General features: G+C 41.7%; 2 protein-coding genes across 3 annotated transcripts in view; one reads left to right on the top strand and one right to left on the bottom strand.

Moving 5' to 3' along the window:
- zgc:101810 (uncharacterized protein LOC493612 homolog) overlaps nucleotides 1–5306 on the top strand; it is a 7046-nt gene extending 1740 nt beyond the window's left edge. The window contains exons 3-9 of the mRNA XM_034856451.1: nucleotides 1376–1534; nucleotides 1897–2026; nucleotides 2396–2532; nucleotides 3177–3326; nucleotides 3857–4002; nucleotides 4114–4246; nucleotides 4667–5306. Coding sequence (XP_034712342.1) covers nucleotides 1376–1534; nucleotides 1897–2026; nucleotides 2396–2532; nucleotides 3177–3326; nucleotides 3857–4002; nucleotides 4114–4246; nucleotides 4667–4837 — 1026 coding nt within the window. The 3' untranslated portion in view covers nucleotides 4838–5306. The remainder of the gene's footprint in view (nucleotides 1–1375; nucleotides 1535–1896; nucleotides 2027–2395; nucleotides 2533–3176; nucleotides 3327–3856; nucleotides 4003–4113; nucleotides 4247–4666) is intronic.
- A 509-nt stretch (nucleotides 5307–5815) lies between these two features.
- si:ch211-168d1.3 (ras and Rab interactor 3) overlaps nucleotides 5816–18256 on the bottom strand; it is a 28634-nt gene continuing 16193 nt past the window's right edge. The window contains exons 7-12 of one of the 2 annotated variants that reach the window (XM_034856449.1): nucleotides 17714–17998; nucleotides 16916–17468; nucleotides 12745–13053; nucleotides 12016–12147; nucleotides 10957–11126; nucleotides 5816–7774 (exon numbers count right to left, since the gene is read on the bottom strand). In XM_034856449.1, the coding sequence (XP_034712340.1) occupies nucleotides 7451–7774; nucleotides 10957–11126; nucleotides 12016–12147; nucleotides 12745–13053; nucleotides 16916–17468; nucleotides 17714–17998 (1773 nt within the window). In that variant the 3' untranslated portion in view covers nucleotides 5816–7450. The remainder of the gene's footprint in view (nucleotides 7775–10956; nucleotides 11127–12015; nucleotides 12148–12744; nucleotides 13054–16915; nucleotides 17469–17713; nucleotides 17999–18256) is intronic. The other variant, XM_034856450.1, reaches the window with a different exon arrangement.

Below are 18256 nucleotides of genomic sequence, written 5' to 3'. Positions count from 1 at the left end.
TCCTGTATATCCACATCTAACCTGAGGTTGTGACCTTCACTCTTGTGAGCCTCACAGGATTGCACAGTCTGGTTATTCTTTGATCATATATCAACTAATCAACAGCAGCGAAGACCTTATTAAAACTGAAGGAATTATTCCTTCTTTCTTCCTGCAAATAAATAACCTTTTTGAGGGGCTTAACATACTCAAAAACTCACCAAAATTGTCGCTCACATCAAGTCTGGTGACCACTTTCGTATTTTAAGGGTTTCGGTACAAGGTGACTAAGAAACCCTGGTACACATATGACGCATGTCAAGACATACAAAAAACGTCAACGGAGCCATACCCTAAACCCAACAGGAAGTCCACAATCTTGAACGGAAAATTTTAAATTTGTGCGATGTTGGCCATTTCCACATGGAGTACTTTAAAAAACTCCTTCCAGAGATTTAATCTGATCGATTTCAGTCTGTGCCATCTTAAGACGTTAAAGATCAAAAGTTCTTAAAAGAAAATGGTCCAATTGGCTCGAAACTTTTCAGAATTCATAAGAGTCCAACAGTGAGGACATATGAAGGCCGATATTTACCCATGTGGCAACAGGAAGTAGGCCTAAAAGTCAAGGTGCCATACTTTAACAAACTCCTAGACATTTCATCAGATCAACTTCAAATTCAGTCTGTGTCATCTAAAGACCTTAACGATATAAGTTATTAAAAGCCAAACCACTGGCAACAGGAAATTAGTCTTATATGACAAACATCATCTAGTTCACATGAAACTATGATGTGCGGTCTACATGTAATACTGAGCTGCCCCCTATACTTTAACCATGCCCACGCACTCAGAAGAGTCTTGTGTAACGTGTCATTGAACTCAGCAGAGAGTGCCTTCTTCATTGTTGATGATTTTGCCCTGACCCCTGATGCTTAGGCCACACCCTCTTTCACAGCTATTGAACTGTATGAAGTAGAATCTTATGTGAGGTATCATTGAACTCAGCAGGGAGTTCCCTTTTCATTGGTGACGATTTGCAGTGTCCAAGCACTCAGCACGTGCAAATGCATGGCTACAAAGAGCTGTGTCCACCAGAGGAGCAAGGGCCCGTCCAACGCTGCTTGCACCTTTAATTTGATATAGTTTTTGTAAGGCTCCTTGTGTTAAGACAATAATAACCATTAATGTATATTACTCAAACTATGTTATGGAAAAAAGCATTGTTTTGGTATCCACGCCAAAATGAAGGTATCATATTTGCACCGGGATTGGAATTTTAGAAAAAAAATACCCAGTCCACATCCTTTCTCCTAATCCTGTATTTATAAATTGATGGTCATTTTACAGATAGGTCAGCTCTGGTCCCTTTGCTGAATTATTTCTCTCCCACTAGGACTTGATGGTGGGTGATGAGGCCAGTGAATGCCGCTCCATGCTGGAGGTCTCCTACCCCATGGAGAACGGCATGGTGCGCTCCTGGGAAGACATGCTCCACCTGTGGGACTATACCTTTGGTCCCGACCGCCTGGACCTCAACCCATCAGAGTGCAAGGTAGAACACAGCTGGACAAAGGAATTTCTTTGCTAAATGTTGTGTGCATCTGTTATGGGGATTTGCAAGAAGCCCACAATGTCAACCTTTCAAAATAAAGCTCAACAACATATATAACTATTGTAACACAACATGAAGTAACAACATCAAATTCATAAAATACTAAAACGTCCCTTATTCTAATTAATTCTACATATGTATGTTTTGACGCATTATCCTATCAACCAGTATTATCCTCTCTGTCTATAACCTACAAGAATTAAAAAAATACATATATAAAAGTTTCACACCATGCCTGGAAAAACACTGCACATGTTTCAAAAACATTCATGTTTTGTATTTCATTTTTTTACTTCTTCAAGATCCTGCTGACTGAGCCGCCGATGAACCCCACCAAGAACCGGGAGAAGATCACGGAGGTCATGTTTGAGAAGTACCAGTTCCACGGCATTTATGTGGCAATTCAGGCTGTGCTCACTCTGTACGCACAAGGTAAGACATCCCAACTCGATGAGAAATAAATATGTAATGGATTAAATCCTTTGTTCATTTGAACTTTTTGATCTAATGGTGTTGTTACTGAGAGCACATTTTATGGTTATTTTCAGTGCACACACAAGAAATCAAACTTCTAACTTATTTTTTTCTTGTTCAGTCTGACCTTCAGGATTATTGGTTTTGATAAAATACTCTTTGGTATAATAATATTTAATATTAATTTAGTTATATATACTATGTATTTACAGTAGGTTGTACACAGTATCTATCTATCTATCTATCTATCTATCTATCTATCTATCTATCTATCTATCTATCTATCTATCTATCTGTCTATCTGTTGGGGTTCAATCTTGTTTACAGGTTTGCTGACCGGCGTGGTCCTCGACTCAGGGGACGGTGTCACCCACATATGTCCCGTATATGAGGGCTTTTCTTTACCCCACCTCACACGCCGGCTCGACATCGCAGGACGTGACATCACACGGTACCTTATTAAGGTGAGCTGGGAGACGTTCAGTTCAGTGCTTGGAACATAGTAGTCCTTTTTGCCCAGCAGTTTTCCTTGGATCAGGGTGGCACCTAAATTATGGTTGCAGCTGTCGCCATGGTCCTGCAATGTGCCCTGCTATTCCCTGCTAAGCTCTGCAGTGCCCTGCTACGCTCTGCAGTTTCCTGATATGCCTCGCAGTTCCCTGTTATGCCCTGCTACGCCCTGCTATGCCCGCCATACCCTGTAAGGCCCTGCAGTTCCCTACTACGCCCTGCTATGCCTTGCAGTTCCCTGCCATGCCCTGTAGTGCGCTGCTACGCCCTGCTATGCCCGGCATACCCTGTAACACCCTGCTGTGCCCTGCTACGCCATGAACTACTACTACTATTTCTAGTCATAGTTCCATTGTCTTTATTGTAACTATTATTAACACTGTTCATCACACGCCCAACCGGCACCGTCAGACACCGCCTACCAAGAGCCTGGGTCTGTCCGAGGTTTCTCCCTAAAAGGGAGTTTTTCTTCACCTCACTATATGCTTGCTCTTGGGGGAATTACTGGAATTGTTGGGTTCTTTGTAAATTACAGAGTTGGTAAACATACTGATAGAAAAAATGACAAAAACACTAACCTTTTATCTTATGCCGTCAGCTCCTGCTTCTCCGCGGTTACGTCTTCAACCACACGGCAGACTTTGAGACTGTGCGCATGCTGAAGGAGAAGCTCTGCTATGTCGGATACAACATCGAGCAGGAGCAGCGCCTGGCCACAGAGACCACCTTCCTGGTGGAGGAGTTCACGGCATGTGCCATATCTCTATGTTAAAAACTGATATTATAAAGTCTATGGTTCAACACTTTGGGAAATATGCCTATTTGTTTTTCCTGCCAAAAGTTAGATGAGAAGATCAATACCACTCATGCATCTGAAAGTGGCATCCGTTTTCTCATCTAACTCTTGGCAGGAAAATAATAAGCCTACGTGTTTTCCCCCAGGCGTTTTTTTGAATATGTCTGATTTTTAGTGCCATCAACTTGCTGTACTATACATGTATGAAAATACATTGTTGCCAAGGGCGTAACTTTGGGTTCAACACTGGGGAGGGGTTGAATTGTTCTTCAACAATTTGTCCCTTCACTGCATCAAGTTATAGCCCAAATGTCTTCATTTATGTAAAGGAATTTATAATAGGGTTTTCGAGTGGGTTGCACTGAGCACTTTTGATTATTGTGGGGGGGGGGCGGGTAACCATGATTGTGGCACACTGCAATGCACAATGCTGCCATGTTGTTCATCTGCAAAACTAAAATCGTTGCCTCTGTGCAGTGCAGCTCCCTGACGGCCGGCAGGTGAAGGTGGGTGGAGAGAGGTTCGGGGCCCCTGAAGCTCTCTTCCAGCCTCATCTCATCAACGTGGAGGGAGTGGGAGTGGCTGAGCTGCTGTTCAACACCATCCAGGCTGCAGACATTGACCTCAGGTCTGGGTCTCCTCACTGTTGTCTGTAATAATGCCCTACAGAAGAAAAACAGGGGATGGAGACAAACAAAGCATTTCTTTTACCCCATTTACCATCTGATTTTCTGTGCAGGGCAGACTTCTATAAGCACATTGTGCTGTCCGGCGGGACCACCATGTACCCCGGACTTCCATCCAGGCTAGAAAGAGAGATCAAGCAGCTCTACCTGGAGAGGGTGCTGGAGGGAGACACTCAGAAACTATCAGTAAGAAATTTAATATTCACTCACAATGTTTCATTACTGCTTTTCTGGAGAATACTAAGATTGTGTTGTTACTGTTGTTTCCAGAGGCAATAATAAACTGTCAATCCTTGCACTATTTGTACTTTTAAGTACAAAAAGGTTCAAATTAAGGAAATGTCAGCCATTTACAATGATCACTAAGGATCCATTTTATAACACAGTGACATTTTAATATTATACGGCAACATCTGTTGCATTTATTGAGAATATGTTTTGTTAATAGGATTATTGTGATGGTTATTTTAAAATAGGTTTTCCTACTACAGTTGTAGGAGCGGTTTCATCTGGTGCTCTAACACACATAGAGAGACAGAGAGCATAAAACGATGTAGAGCACTGTGTTTTAGTCACCTGGGCTTTCTTGTTGCTTCACCTGCGCAGAAGTTTAAGATCCGCATGGAGGACCCTCCCCGGCGTAAACACATGGTGTTCATGGGCGGCGCAGTGCTGGCCAACATCATGAAAGACAAGGAGTCCTTCTGGCTGAGCAGGGCAGAGTACGAGGAAAAAGGCCTGGGAGTGCTGCAAAAACTGGGAGTTGGCGTCAGATAAAACATCAAACTTAAAAAGGAAAACAACATAGATGTTTCAATTTTTGTATCAAGTGCTCACTTAATAGCTTGGCATGCTGGATGAAAAAGCTTGTTCTCAATGTACCTTTATGACTGCTGGTGCTGAATAATCAATTCGTTGTCCCAGAATCCTTTGCTCTCTTACATGTACAGCAAGTTTCAGGTCTCCGTTCATTTGCTTGTTACTTCCACAACAAGTGACCATAAGATGGGCAACCATAAATATGTTCAGGACACACTGAACACACGCAGTGTATGGAAACCTGAAACTTTAACACACTTTTTTTTAATACAGGTTGACTGCTAAAAAAGCGGTTTGAGTGTTGTTTTCTGTCATTTCAAATGGATCCAGATTAAACCTTATGCAAGGCTCACAATGTGACACAATTTATAACTTCCCATGTGAGTGAAATTCTGTCCATAAAATAAAACATATTTATTACATCCAATGAGACAGTCTGCTTTGTAAAAGGCTGCTGTAAACAATGAAAAACACCAGTCACTGATGTGTGAAATGTTTAAAATTGTAAATAACCATAAGCCTGTTAAACTAGACTGTATGAACAAAGTAGCTTTTTAGTTATAGTATAGTATATATTTCTCAAAAGATTAAAAAGAATACAATTAATCTGTATGGATTTAGTTGTTTTTTTGTATCGCATTTGGTCAGTATCAGTCCTAATATTTATAGATTTAAGGATCAAACATGCTAATTAAGCCTTGTGCAAGCAGTGCTTTCTTTGATTTGGTAAAAGCTGAAATACAAAAATAAAAAACCCAAATATTAAATCTGTTAGGATGGTAACATTAGAAACCACAAATCTTGAATTAATAACACATTTGGGGATGGTGGTAAATGCAGGAGATAAAGTAGTGTTATTTGCTGCCCTCTGGTGGTTGAGTGTTTTTAAGATATTGATATTCACAATCTCACTACAAAACACTGCATGTAACAACATTGTGAACAGATGTTGCAATTTTTATTGCGATACTGGGTTACCTGACAAAATACAGTTATATGTTTTCACACTGAAAAAAAAGAAATAGTGAGCTCTTACTATGAAAACATGCTCCACACACACACACACACACACACACACACACACACACACACACACACACACACACACACACACACACACACACACACACACACACACACACACACACACCACATTCGCAGAACCTTCAGTTAAAACAAAAAGCATGCAATTATGTTCAAAACACATCTCAAAATGAACCTCCTCAGCTGATTAAAAACTCCAGATATGTTGAAAATCCAAACTTTGATATCTACCCAACAAATAGAACAATTAAAAGTTAGTTTAAAATACAGAATATGATAATTGATAATGACACTGAGTCAAACAGTCAGTTGATCATGATGACTTGCAGCAGGAGTCCCCAGAATCTGGTGACGTTTACATTTACATTCCACCAGTCACCGCGAGGTCCTGGTTAATATGTCTGACTGTACGCTCAGTCCGAGTTGTAACGCAGTGTTATTTTACAGTACGGCCAAGAGAAACAGTAGAACTTAAAAGCAGTGAATTCAAACGTGACATAAATGCATTTGTGAAAGGATTAAAGTCTGACACTGAAAAACATTTGATCCCACTCAGTAAATCTGTTGCAGGTTGTCTCGGTGTGTAGATTAAATTTTTTTCTCACATGGTTTAAAAAAAAAGAGAGCTGATGCTGTTCTATCACTTCCCTCCTACTCGCCTATTACTCCACCTGCCAAAAAACACCTAACAGAATACACAAGCAAGGAGAGTGTGCGCTTTTTCTCAAAAAGCAAAAAATGAAATGGTCTCTGTGGGTGATCCTAAAAATAAACAGCCGATTTAAAGCTTCCTTCTAATTTCTCTTGAAGTAAATTACCTCTTATCTGTTTTTCTTTTTTGTCCCTTTGGTATTGAGGTTAAGTCTTGTTGACTTTTTTGTCAAACTGTATTCCAGGGGGCAAAGAAAGGTTTGTATCCCCAAACCCTTTAACAACGTGGTTCCATCCGACTTTTACAAATGAAAAGTGAAGTTATAAAACATCCAGGTGTTCTTTTAGATTTTGCCTAGGACTATACTTTGAAAGGGTTACATCACCACAGTGGACAATTTGCCTTCTAGTGTGCATACAGGAAGTGATTTTGTTTCCAGGCAACAGTAGTCTCACAGAATTTGTCTTTGGATTTGAGCCTCTTCACGTTTTAATGATGTAATCCCTTTATGGTATAACTCTGGGTTCATGTTTCAAATAACAACCAAATCCATTTATTACACATTTTCCATGTCACAAACAGTAGTACACTCCTTTACACCAGCAGCCACACTGAGTGGTACATAGTACAACTTTTGGCAACAGTCCCTATGTTGGTCCTGCTGTGCTCTGCATGTTGATCCATTTAGGAAAGAGTTTACCATTAAAGGTCTGCTCCTAGTCTGTAGAAGGGCTGTAGTTTTTCACAACAAGTCCTGACCCACGACGAGACACAACACACCGCCGGAGAGTAAGAGACAGAACAAGAGAGAGAACGAGAGAGAAAGAGAGAGCAACCATCCATCTCCTCCTCCCTCCTTCCTCCATTCCTCCCACTCACTCCTCACACACCGACTCGCTCAGGTCCACGGCGCCACCTCTGGTGAGCCGCCGCATCTTGCTGAAGTCGTGGTCGGTCCTCAGGTAGGAGAGCGAGGGGCCTCCCTCGCTGTGGCTGGCCAGGTCCTGAGGCTGGGCGTGAGGCGGCAGGGCCCTCATCTCGCCGCCACTGCGCCAGTACAGGGTGTATTGCTCCGGGTCGGACACTTCGAAAGTGGCGGCACACAGCTGCGCCAGGGCCTGGCTGGTCTCCCCGGCTCTCCACTGCAACGTCCGCACGGCGCTCCGCTCCCCGTCCTGGAACAGTATCCGAACGCACCTCTGGAGGGAGGAAGTCAGGGAGGGAGGAAAAGAGAAGAGAAAAAAAAGAGTGAATATATTCGGTATTCATGCAAAAGTGAGGTCAAGAGGCTTATGGAGTGAGGGCAAAAGAGGGGGAGGAGAGAGATAAAGCCAGAGGAGGAGTGAAAGCTGTGCAGGCACACAGGCTGATAATCCACTATGATAAATGAGTCAAAATGATGCTCATAAAATAATTTCTGTCTAAAACAAAGCTTCTACGTTCCAAACACACAACCAGCGGTCCAAAAGATAAAAATCAAACATAAAAATCATCTTTGTCAAATTGCTCTTTTCTCTGTTGCATGTTACAGCTTTATTGACAAACTCCCAATATTAATCCACTAGAGCATGTCCACATCCAAACTCACCGAATACAATCCATTAAACTCACTCTATCTTGGTGCTCTGGTGGAGTTTTCTCTCTACACTCCAATCCAAACACAAACTTTTAGCCATTTTCAAAAGAACAAAAAAGACAAAAAAACACAACTAACGAGTCTGTCTCAACAGTTGGCACTCTTTAAACACTTGCCAGCAATTGTGCTGTACCTAAGCTATTATATAATGTCAGATTCAACCACCTACGGACAACTTCAAAACTCTCAGTGAAAACATACTTAACATAATCCTTTAACCAAACATGCAAGAAACCAGAGAGAATTCTCTTCTCTGCCACACACAAAAACCCAAATACTGCCTGCACACATAACTACCCCCCTCCCTCAAACACACACACACACACACACACACATATACCACACACAAACACACTAACTCAAACAGATGCACAAGTGGCCAAATATGCTCTAAAAAATAAAAATAAATGCACACACACCAGAAATTACAATCAACAGGTCTGCCATTATTAAAACTTACAGAGTCACTGAGCTCCTCGCTGTCCGTGTGCATATTGTGTTTGCCTGCTTCGATGGGTAGATGCAGCTCAATAAATTTCATGTTATCTGACCGCCCACTTCTTCATAGCACTTGGCTCACTGATCCCCGCCTGTGTCAGTGGAAAATCTGGCTGCCGGGTGAGTTAGATCGGCTATTTGAAGCCAGGAGAGGCACCACGTGACGAGACAGAAACGTTGTGGATGACAATGCCTTTTTTACATGGCATCTGGCGTACAATTTTACCAATCTGGGGCTGGGAAAGTGATAAAGGGAAAGTGTAGGTAAAGGTTGGTGTGTGTGTGCGTGTGTGTGTGTGTGTGCAGATTAGTGCACGCCCCATTGTAAGCCGGTGGCCCCAGATCAGTGGATTACCTCTTGAATTGATAAAAACTAATCCCGTAAAATGGTTTTTGAAATGTGTTGCATGCAAAGAAGTGAAAACCAGGTGTGTTGTCTGGTTTTTGATGGATGACCTATTGTTCATCTGAAAATCTTCACCTTTTGCTTGACCACTTAAAAAATGAAAGTGCTGCCTTAGACTCCCCAAGAAGCACCAGCAGGAATACCAGAGATCCAATTTGAATCAAAATAAGGGACGCTGTTTCTCATTCTTGCTCATTCAGCCCCACCTGTCACTGTTTTACAGATGTTGGATAATCTGATGTTGCTCAGCGTGCGTCGCCATCAGTGTGATTAATGTAAAGTCTGACCTCTTTGGGGGGATTATCACCTTGTTTTTGTTGCTTTTGTGCCATTCGAAAGATGAACAGGTTTATGTTTGAATTGTGAAATGTGGAATGATTCGATGATTCTTAGTGTCTGTTTGACTTCTTCTAACATTAGAAGCTGGAGTTTAGACCCAGCGTATCAGGACAGCTCATATCAGGGGGGCTGTCAGTTACAGACAAGAACTCTAATGCTAGGAACACATGATTAGACTTTTAAAAATGAAGCAGTAAAAATACACAAATTACACATTTATAGACCATATTTCAAATATTACAGTTTTAACTAGATGCTAACTAACTAACTAAAACTTTAGGTTCAGATTAGATTTTTCCACATTTCAACTGCAAAAATCACATTTCTTACAATTGTGACCTTGATTGGACCATTTTATATCAGTCTGTCTTGTTAGCAGTCTGATAATTACCAGTCTTCTTTCATAATAATTGTTAAAGACATGTGAGAGGTTGACAATCAGCTACACATACTCTTGACTATATAATATATATAATATAAATATAAGAATATATTACTCTTTGTTTCATGTTAAATCGGTGGAACCAAATCTACCTTCAGGAATTAAAAAAGTTGCCTTGGATACATTTAAAAAAACAACATTTATTTAGATATGACAACATACCTCCTACAGAACTTCTATCACAAATTCCCTAAAAGAAAACAAAGACAACCAAAAACAGTTTCAAGAAACATGACATCACCCTTAGCAATTGGGATCAACCCTGCCCTTTCTCTCAGTTTAAGAGCCTTATTGATTTGATTGATTCATTGGGTTCTTTATTAGCTGAGGCCATTGGCACAGCTATTCTTCCCAATTCCTTAGTAGAGTTGGTCTCAGCAGCTTTGTGAATACGTTGTAGAAAGACACTTTTAGCTTTTAGTGCAATGCAGGAGTAGTTCTAGTAAGAAGAAATGTTTTGTGAATACAGGCCCTGACAGTTTATTTTCCTATCTGCACACAACAACAACTCTGTCTGCGATAGTTTATGACCTGTGCAGCATCTGCAATAAACGAGAGTAAGGAGCCCCTGCTGTCAATCACATGACATTACTGGTTGTTGTATTTTACAGGCTTCGATCCACAGTCAGCCACCTGAAACCCATTTAGGGTTCCAGCCTATATTTTAGAAAGCTCTGTATCACCCTAACCTTCCTGCATCACTTAGCATGGGACTATAAATTCTCCCATGAGCATTAACCGTTATCCAGTGCTTAAAGCATTGAACAAATATTTAGTTTTGACACAAATAACAATTTATTTTCACTAACAGCAAAAAATATATGAATTTTTTTGCCATTACGTTGTTCACATAGTACTGTGGAGAGTATCCCATAGCACTGTTTCACTGCATAATAAGCAGAAGCTCCTACACACCAATGCACATCAATCAGCACTTCACACAGGGCAGCTATGTGTGCCAGCTGTATAGAAGATCACTGTGCAAACCCACACATACTGTAACACTACCAGTGCTTCTGTGGGGTGCTACTACAATCAAAACAGCTGGTACAGTACCTACCTGGCTCTGCTGGCTCTCCTTTTGTCTCTGGGCCTCACGGCTCCGTCTGCTGCTCCACTCCTTCAGAGCCTCCTGGGCCTCCGGCGTCAGGCAGCCGGTGAACGGCTGCTCCCTGTCCAGGCTCTGGATCAGACACAGACTGGCATACACACTGGTCAGGTAGTACCCACCTGGAACCACAAAGAGAATACAACTTAGAGTCTAGTGGCTTTAAATAAGAGCCAAATAGTTAGTCAAATTAAAACAGGACCTAGTGATTAATGAGCAGGTACTAGTTACTAGTACTAGAAGTAGTAGTAGTGACTGTGTATAATGTACTAATTCAAAATTTGCTTGTTGTCTTACTAGTAAGAATTTAAAAGAATAAGGAAAAAAAATTAAATGAGATAATTAAAAGTAAAAGATGATTTAGTTGGCAACTATAATAAATCAAGCCGTATTTTAAAGAAAAACGACTAAAACTTCACTGGTAGGGGCTTCTCAGATACTTTGCTGGTTTTCTTAGTTTTCTTTGATAGCAAATTGAAAATGCTAGCTTCGTAGTTGGGCTTATATGAAACAATTAATCAATGAATCAAGAAAATAATTGGCAGATTTAGTGAAAACAATCATTAGTCAGCTTTAGTTACAGTAAAGTAACATCTGAGTCAAATATAAGTAGGTACATTTCCATAATAGGTACATAGGTACATTTCCATAATTATAATGCATTTTGACCAAACAACCAGCCATACAAGTCCTAAAATTTGGGTTTGTAGTTCTAACCAACTCAAAATGCATTTGTCGCGTAACTTAACGCCAATTTAGGTTACTTTAAAAAGTAAACACCAACAGTCACAGTCTATCCCTGGAGGCGAGGATGTTTTCTTTCACTAATGACTGAACTTCAAACAAAGTGTTTAAGTCAGGTAACTCAAGTCGACAGCTGTTAATTTACCTGCTATAGGGGCGTATATCCTATTTACTTGTTTTCTAAAGACAAACAATACAGTCTGTTATTGGTTTAACTAACTAAAGACATTTTTGGGCTTTAGGTAGCATTTCGAGTTTAGGTTGTACCCTCTCCTCCGAGCCAGGAGGTCTCCAGCAGCTCCATCATGTACTCCACCTCTATCAGAATGTGAGGCTTGTTACACTCCACAATCACGTAAGACAATGATGGCAGGAAGTCTTCCCAGCTCACTTCCTGTGCTGGAAAGAAAAGAACAGGAGGACAAAATAGGGGTAGGCTATTTTCTTTGATTTTGTTGATGCAAGTTGCTGAAAATTTAAATTTAATATTATTTATCTATACGTATATAAGTATGGAGGAAAAAATAATAATCAAAATTGTCTTTTTTGGTCCAAATCGTTTGGTTTTACTCAGCTTAAGTTTAGCCTAGCATAGTTACCCATCTAACTAGACTTTGCAAACAATAGTTAGTAAAAATATCAATAAGTTCCAATGTACCAATTCCAAAATTAGACCCAATATTAGAGTGGACTGACATGATGACACATTCATTTCCAGCAGGTTGTGATGACTCAGCTCACACAAATACAGTATGTCTGAAGTGTGGAGCTTTATGAAAGTGACAAACAATTCAGCTTTGCAAATATTGTTTATTGTTTATTCATTCCTTTAACAGGGAAGCTTTTAAGCAGCAAATACAGTATGTTTCAAAAATGTTCCAGCAAATAGAGTATTTCCATCTCCCATATTGAAGTGATGTGTAGGACTGCTACTAATACTTTTTAGCTAGAGTAGAACCTTACCATCCAAGAAAACAACAAAGTATTTGGTCTCACCATGTAAGAACCCCATGGCCTTGTGGACACACTTGCACACTTGCAGCAGCAGCAGCACCTTGTCGATGGGCGAGTGTGTCCTCTGCATTAGGACCAGCTTCTGCTTAACCCTTTCCACCTCGCGGCTGTCAGGGACGCCCGTCCGCACACCGAGCTGCTCCATGGCAGCGTCCCCCTTCAGACGGATCATGTTTTGGGTGAGGCGCTGGCTGGTGCCGTCCTTATTGTGCAACGCAATTAGAGCTTTTTCAAGGTGGGACTTCAGAGGCCTGAGCACACAGGAGAACATGGCCCGCTCCAGCGCCAGGTCTGAGGACAGAGGGATGGGTTCATTGCCTCAGCGGAAACTAAACATTTTTGTACAACTGTGATTCTATTTTTCTGTAAACAAAGTTGTGAGATTTATTTATCTGGTCATTTGCAGATGGAGAAATGTGTCTGCATATCTAGAGGCACTGGCAAGAGGCCCAGAAAGGTATGCTACTTTTGATAGAGTGAATGAAGTGTCTGCGATGAAAATGGAGTCACTCTCCCACAAAATGTTTAAAAAAAATAACAAGGACATGTTTTCTGCTTTTCTTATTGATTGCATTAGTGATTAAATTGTGTTTTTAAGATTTTCACCAACGGACAAAACACAGAACATATACAAACACAGAAAAATAATCAATACCAGCATCTTGTGTTCATGGGATTTCTTAATTGTCATCTCTCCTCAAGACAGGGCATTAAGAGTAGGTAATAAAGCAGGACCGTATCATTTAACTTGTTTTCAATCAAATTAACACAAACCAGTAACGTCCTGCACACACATAATTAATCAATGCCTCCTCTGGAAATAGGTGGTGTTGGAAGCTCTGTGACATAGTGACTACTCACAAAACTTGTTGGTGAACTAAGTGCCAACACAGTAGCCAGCCTGGAACATGCTAGCGCCAGTCAATCACAACAGCTTTATGTCTGGCTTTTCAACTGTAACTATTAGTATTAGTTAGCTAGCTGTTTGCCAAGAAGTAGGTATGTATGTAACTCCTTAATGTAAAATCACAATTGTTTTTACATTTCTGTTTGTGAACATATTAAAGGAACACGCCACCGTTTGTTGAAATAGGGCTTATCACAGTTTCCTCTAGCTGTAGATAGGTGGGCCAACCCATTTGTTGTCTGCATGCATTGTTTTAGTCCAGTGCAACACCGGCTGCCACTAGTTAGCTTAGCGAATTGAATCGAATCGTTTGTTGCCGGTTAACATGTTGTGAGTAAAAGTAAGCCAACAAAAAACAACAACAACAACCTAATTAGTTCTTGTAGCCTGCGTATTCACAACAAGTAAAGGACTGCAGATTAAAGACTAAACGATTTCCTAGGCAGACATTGACTTTCCGCCACAAAATCCGCCATGTTCGTTGCCATTCACTGTCTACTGTACGAAAAATAGTCAGCTATTCACGGCAGGTATGTTGACGGAAGTTGGGGGGTTTAAGGTGCTGCGTGATCTCTGCGCCCATGTAGCAGTGCTCCGGCTGTGCTTCAATCCAATATAGTCCAAAATCAATATCTGTTAAATCATTATCTAGGAAATTGTCTAGTCTTAATCTGCATTGCTATTTTTACTCGTTGTGAATTAGCAGGCCACAAGAAGTAATTACGTTGTTGTTTTTTTGTTGGCTCACTTTTACTCACAACATGCTAACCGGCAACATAGGGTTCCATTCACTACGCTAAGCTAACTAGTGGCAGCGCTGCCGGTGTTGCACTGGGATAAAACAATGCATGCACTGAGACAAAAAAATGCATTGGCCCACCTATCTACAGCTAAAGGAGACCGTAGTAAGCCCTATTTCAACAAAAGGCGGCGTTTTCCTTTAAACCAAGGAGATACAACCTGTTAATTAGTGATCTTGTGCTTGTGTGCATATTTTTTTAAACTTTGGACAGAGCCAGGCCAGCGGTTTTCCATGTTTGTGGTCTTTTATGTTAAGATAGGTTAATCATCTCCTGGTTCTAAACACATATATGAGAGTGGGGTTAAATATCTCACTCTCACAAAGAGAGGGAATTACCCTACTTCCCCAAATGTTAAACCACTGTCTTTGCACACGGTCAGGAATGCAATGTCATCAAGACTGGAGATACTGTTTTATTTTTGGCCTGACAACAGAGATATGTAATACACAAAGTCGTGGATATGTTACACTTGCATGCTCTCCAGGTGTAAACACGCGCGCGCGCGCACACACACACACACACACACACACACACACACAGTCGTGTCTGGCTATCTTTGTGGGGACCAGTCATTGACATAATGGATTCCCTAGCCCCTTACCCTAACCTTAACCATCAAACCTAAATGCCTAACCTTAACCCTCACCCTAACCCTAACCATAACCTAACTCTAACCCTACTCCTAAAACCAAGTCTTATTCCTCAAAAAGCCCTTTAACGTTAAGGGGACCAGCATTTTGTCCCCACAAAGCTGTCAGGTCCCCATAAGTATACTGTATTCACAGTTTTTGTTCCTTACAAATGTAGCTAAACCTGGCCCCCACACACACACACACACACACACACACACACACACACACACACACACACACAAACACACACACACAGAGTAATCAGTCAGTGGGCAGTCCTGACTAAGTGGGTAACAATTCTCCAGTGGACACGGTTTTCCACTCATCATCAAATCCTCCTCATTCTTCATGTTTCCCTCCTGTATAATTCCCCAACATATCCCCCTATCTATCTTACTACATCTTTCCCCCTTGTGATTAATCATTCACGCCCTCCATGCTCTGCCTCCCTCTCTTACCCCCTCCCAGCATCCCTCTCTTTTACCAGCTCTGGAGAGTAAAAGAGTGTGTGATGTAGTGATGTAGAGTAGTGTGATTACAGCCTTGTCAGTTACTGGCTAATACTGAAGAAAACTGACTTTTTTGTCAGTTACTCCCACATCTGTAACTGATTACACTTTCAAAGTAACCTGGCTATTTCTATCCCTCCCTCCCACCCTCCCCTGAATCGTGCTGCTCTTCAAGTGAGCGTGGGTCTGTGATATATTTTTATGATAAACGAGGGGGAGAAAAAAATGCAAATGCCTCCCACCGACGCAAAGTGAGATAGATCAGAATCAAAGCGCAGGAAGGAAGGATGGGAGGAAGAAAAGCAGCGGACGACCGCTCTCCCCTGAAGCCTCTGTACTGCCAAGCAACCATCCATCATCACACGTTTACACACAAACACACCTGCAAACACACACTCGGCTACACAGAACAGGAGTCCATAAAAGAAAAACCTACGCACAGGACTGTGTAAAAATCTCTAACTAGAATTACTTCAAAGTATCAGCCTGCCATGTCTTTACAGTAACGTGAAGAATCTCACTTTGAATATGTTGGATATGAAAGCAGGCACGCCGGGCAGGGCTTTCCTAATGCTGTTTTCTAAATACCAGAGACAATATGAGCTCTAGTGAATGAGGCTCTACTCCCCCCACGCAAACTACTTTGTGTTGACAGTGCCTTTCACTGGAGCCTGGGCAGCCCACCATCTATGAGAAAAAGGCTGTCTGTTTCCATAGACCTGCGTCCTCTGGCACTGTGCTCTATTGAATCAGTGTTGTCTAATAGCAGTTTTTTTTATTATCATATCTTTCCCTCCTCCAGTCCCCTGCTGCACTCACCGTCTCCTCGTTTTGATTTGATAAACTAACCATACATATGGAAAAATCTCAAGGTTGAGAAGATTGAGCTCAGAATTTAATCCAGCACAGTCAGCTAAATTTGATCAAATAATCCACTAAGTGACTTACTTTGAGTGGAGTTGTACTTTATAGGAGATTGATAAGTTGTTACTAATGGCTGCAATAACGTCTACACAGGTGTTATTCAGAGATGTTTTCCATTACACGTTTCCAGATAGTGGGTAGAATTAAATCTGTCCAGTTTAGTTCTGCTGTAATATTTGGAACCCATCTACTGACAGGAAGTTGGATCAACCAATCAGGTTGATTGAGGCACAAAGTTGCAAAACGAGTTGTTGAGATGTGGTAGGCCATTCCTTTTCAACCTACAGCTAGCTTTAATTTGTGCAAGAAAGTGGAAATATATAGTTTGCGCTATGATTCCAATATAATGTGTTTTACTTTGATAATGTGTTTGTTTACCTTTCTCGTTTTCTGGCACCAGGGTTTCAATGGGGGGCTCCAGCTCTCCACTGTCCAGCAGGCAGCATCTTGCCTGGGACAGAAAGAGGCGCAGACCCTGCAGGAGCTGCACAGAGGTCACATTTGAAGTGGAAGAGGATGAGGATGAGGTTGAGGAAGCCAGGGATTTGAGCAATTCTCTCTGTGCCAGGAGGAAGTCCTGAACCATGCCCCCAAAGATGGAGCGCCTGTCTCTGGACAGCTCCTCCACCAGCCGCGTCAGCCGCTTGTCTGGAGCAAAGAAACACACAAATGCCTCGCTCATGCGGTGCAGCCCACCACGGCCTCGAGAGCGCACAAGTGGCGGGCGCTGGTAGAAGTGAGTTGGGGCTTGGGTCATGCTTTCTGGATCAGAGTCATTGTCCTCATCCATGCTGCTGAAGGAGCTGCTGCTGTCGAGCTCAGCCAGGGACGGAGCCGGGCGGCGCTCCAGGGCCAGAACTGCCACCTCAATGCCCTGCTCCACTGCTTGGGCAGACTGTTGGGGCTGGGAAGGCTCAACTTTTGCAGATGTCTTGACGAGAACAGAAGTGATAATTTTTCAGATAATAGAGATGTTTCTTATTGTATCTTAGTATAAATTTCCTAATTGCAAAATGAGTTCAGTTTACAAAATAACAAAGCACGCTCAAGTTCATTTAAATATCATTAAAGTAAGTATTATGTGACTGTAAAGATGATTTTCTAAACTTCCAAATATTCACAGTCCGACATAGAAGTGAAGGCATGGTCTGAAAGACAAATAAAAACACGTATTACTTGTTGCACATAGACAGACATCATGTCCTCTTCCTCTGCAGAACCCGGTGATACAGCAGGGGTTCTCCTCAGGACCCCTGCCCCAGGGTGAATTCTTCTCTGTGGGTCAGTGCTGGCCTTCTGCAGCCTCTCTGACCCGCCTGGCAGCTCCAATGATGAGCGAGGTGAAAAGGAGCCGACTCCTTCCATGGACAGATTCATTGAGGACTCGGAGAGCCTGAGCCGCATGCTGCGCTTGAAGCGGTGCCGTTTGTTGGAGGCACTGTGGTTAGTGAGTTGTGGCTGCTGTAGAAAAAAAAAGGTGGATTCAGTCCTTAATCTTACAAAAGCCAATGACTTCTGAACTGTTTATTTTTCAAAAGATAAAAGTTCAAGGTAAACAGTATTATATTAGCGGTCATGTACAGTAGGAGGATGGATTCAGAGCAATGTAATGGACTTAACTCTTAAAAAAGGGAACTTTTCAGGAACAACAAAAACATTTCTGTCAAAAGAAAATTAAGGTATAAATACTAGAACATCAATGGAGAGAAAGCTCATATG

The sequence above is a fragment of the Etheostoma cragini genome, chromosome 19, assembly GCF_013103735.1.
Source record: "Etheostoma cragini isolate CJK2018 chromosome 19, CSU_Ecrag_1.0, whole genome shotgun sequence".
NCBI lineage: Eukaryota > Metazoa > Chordata > Actinopteri > Perciformes > Percidae > Etheostoma > Etheostoma cragini.
The sequence above is the reverse complement of the archived record's forward strand: the minus strand, read 5'-3'. Positions and strand labels throughout refer to the sequence as shown.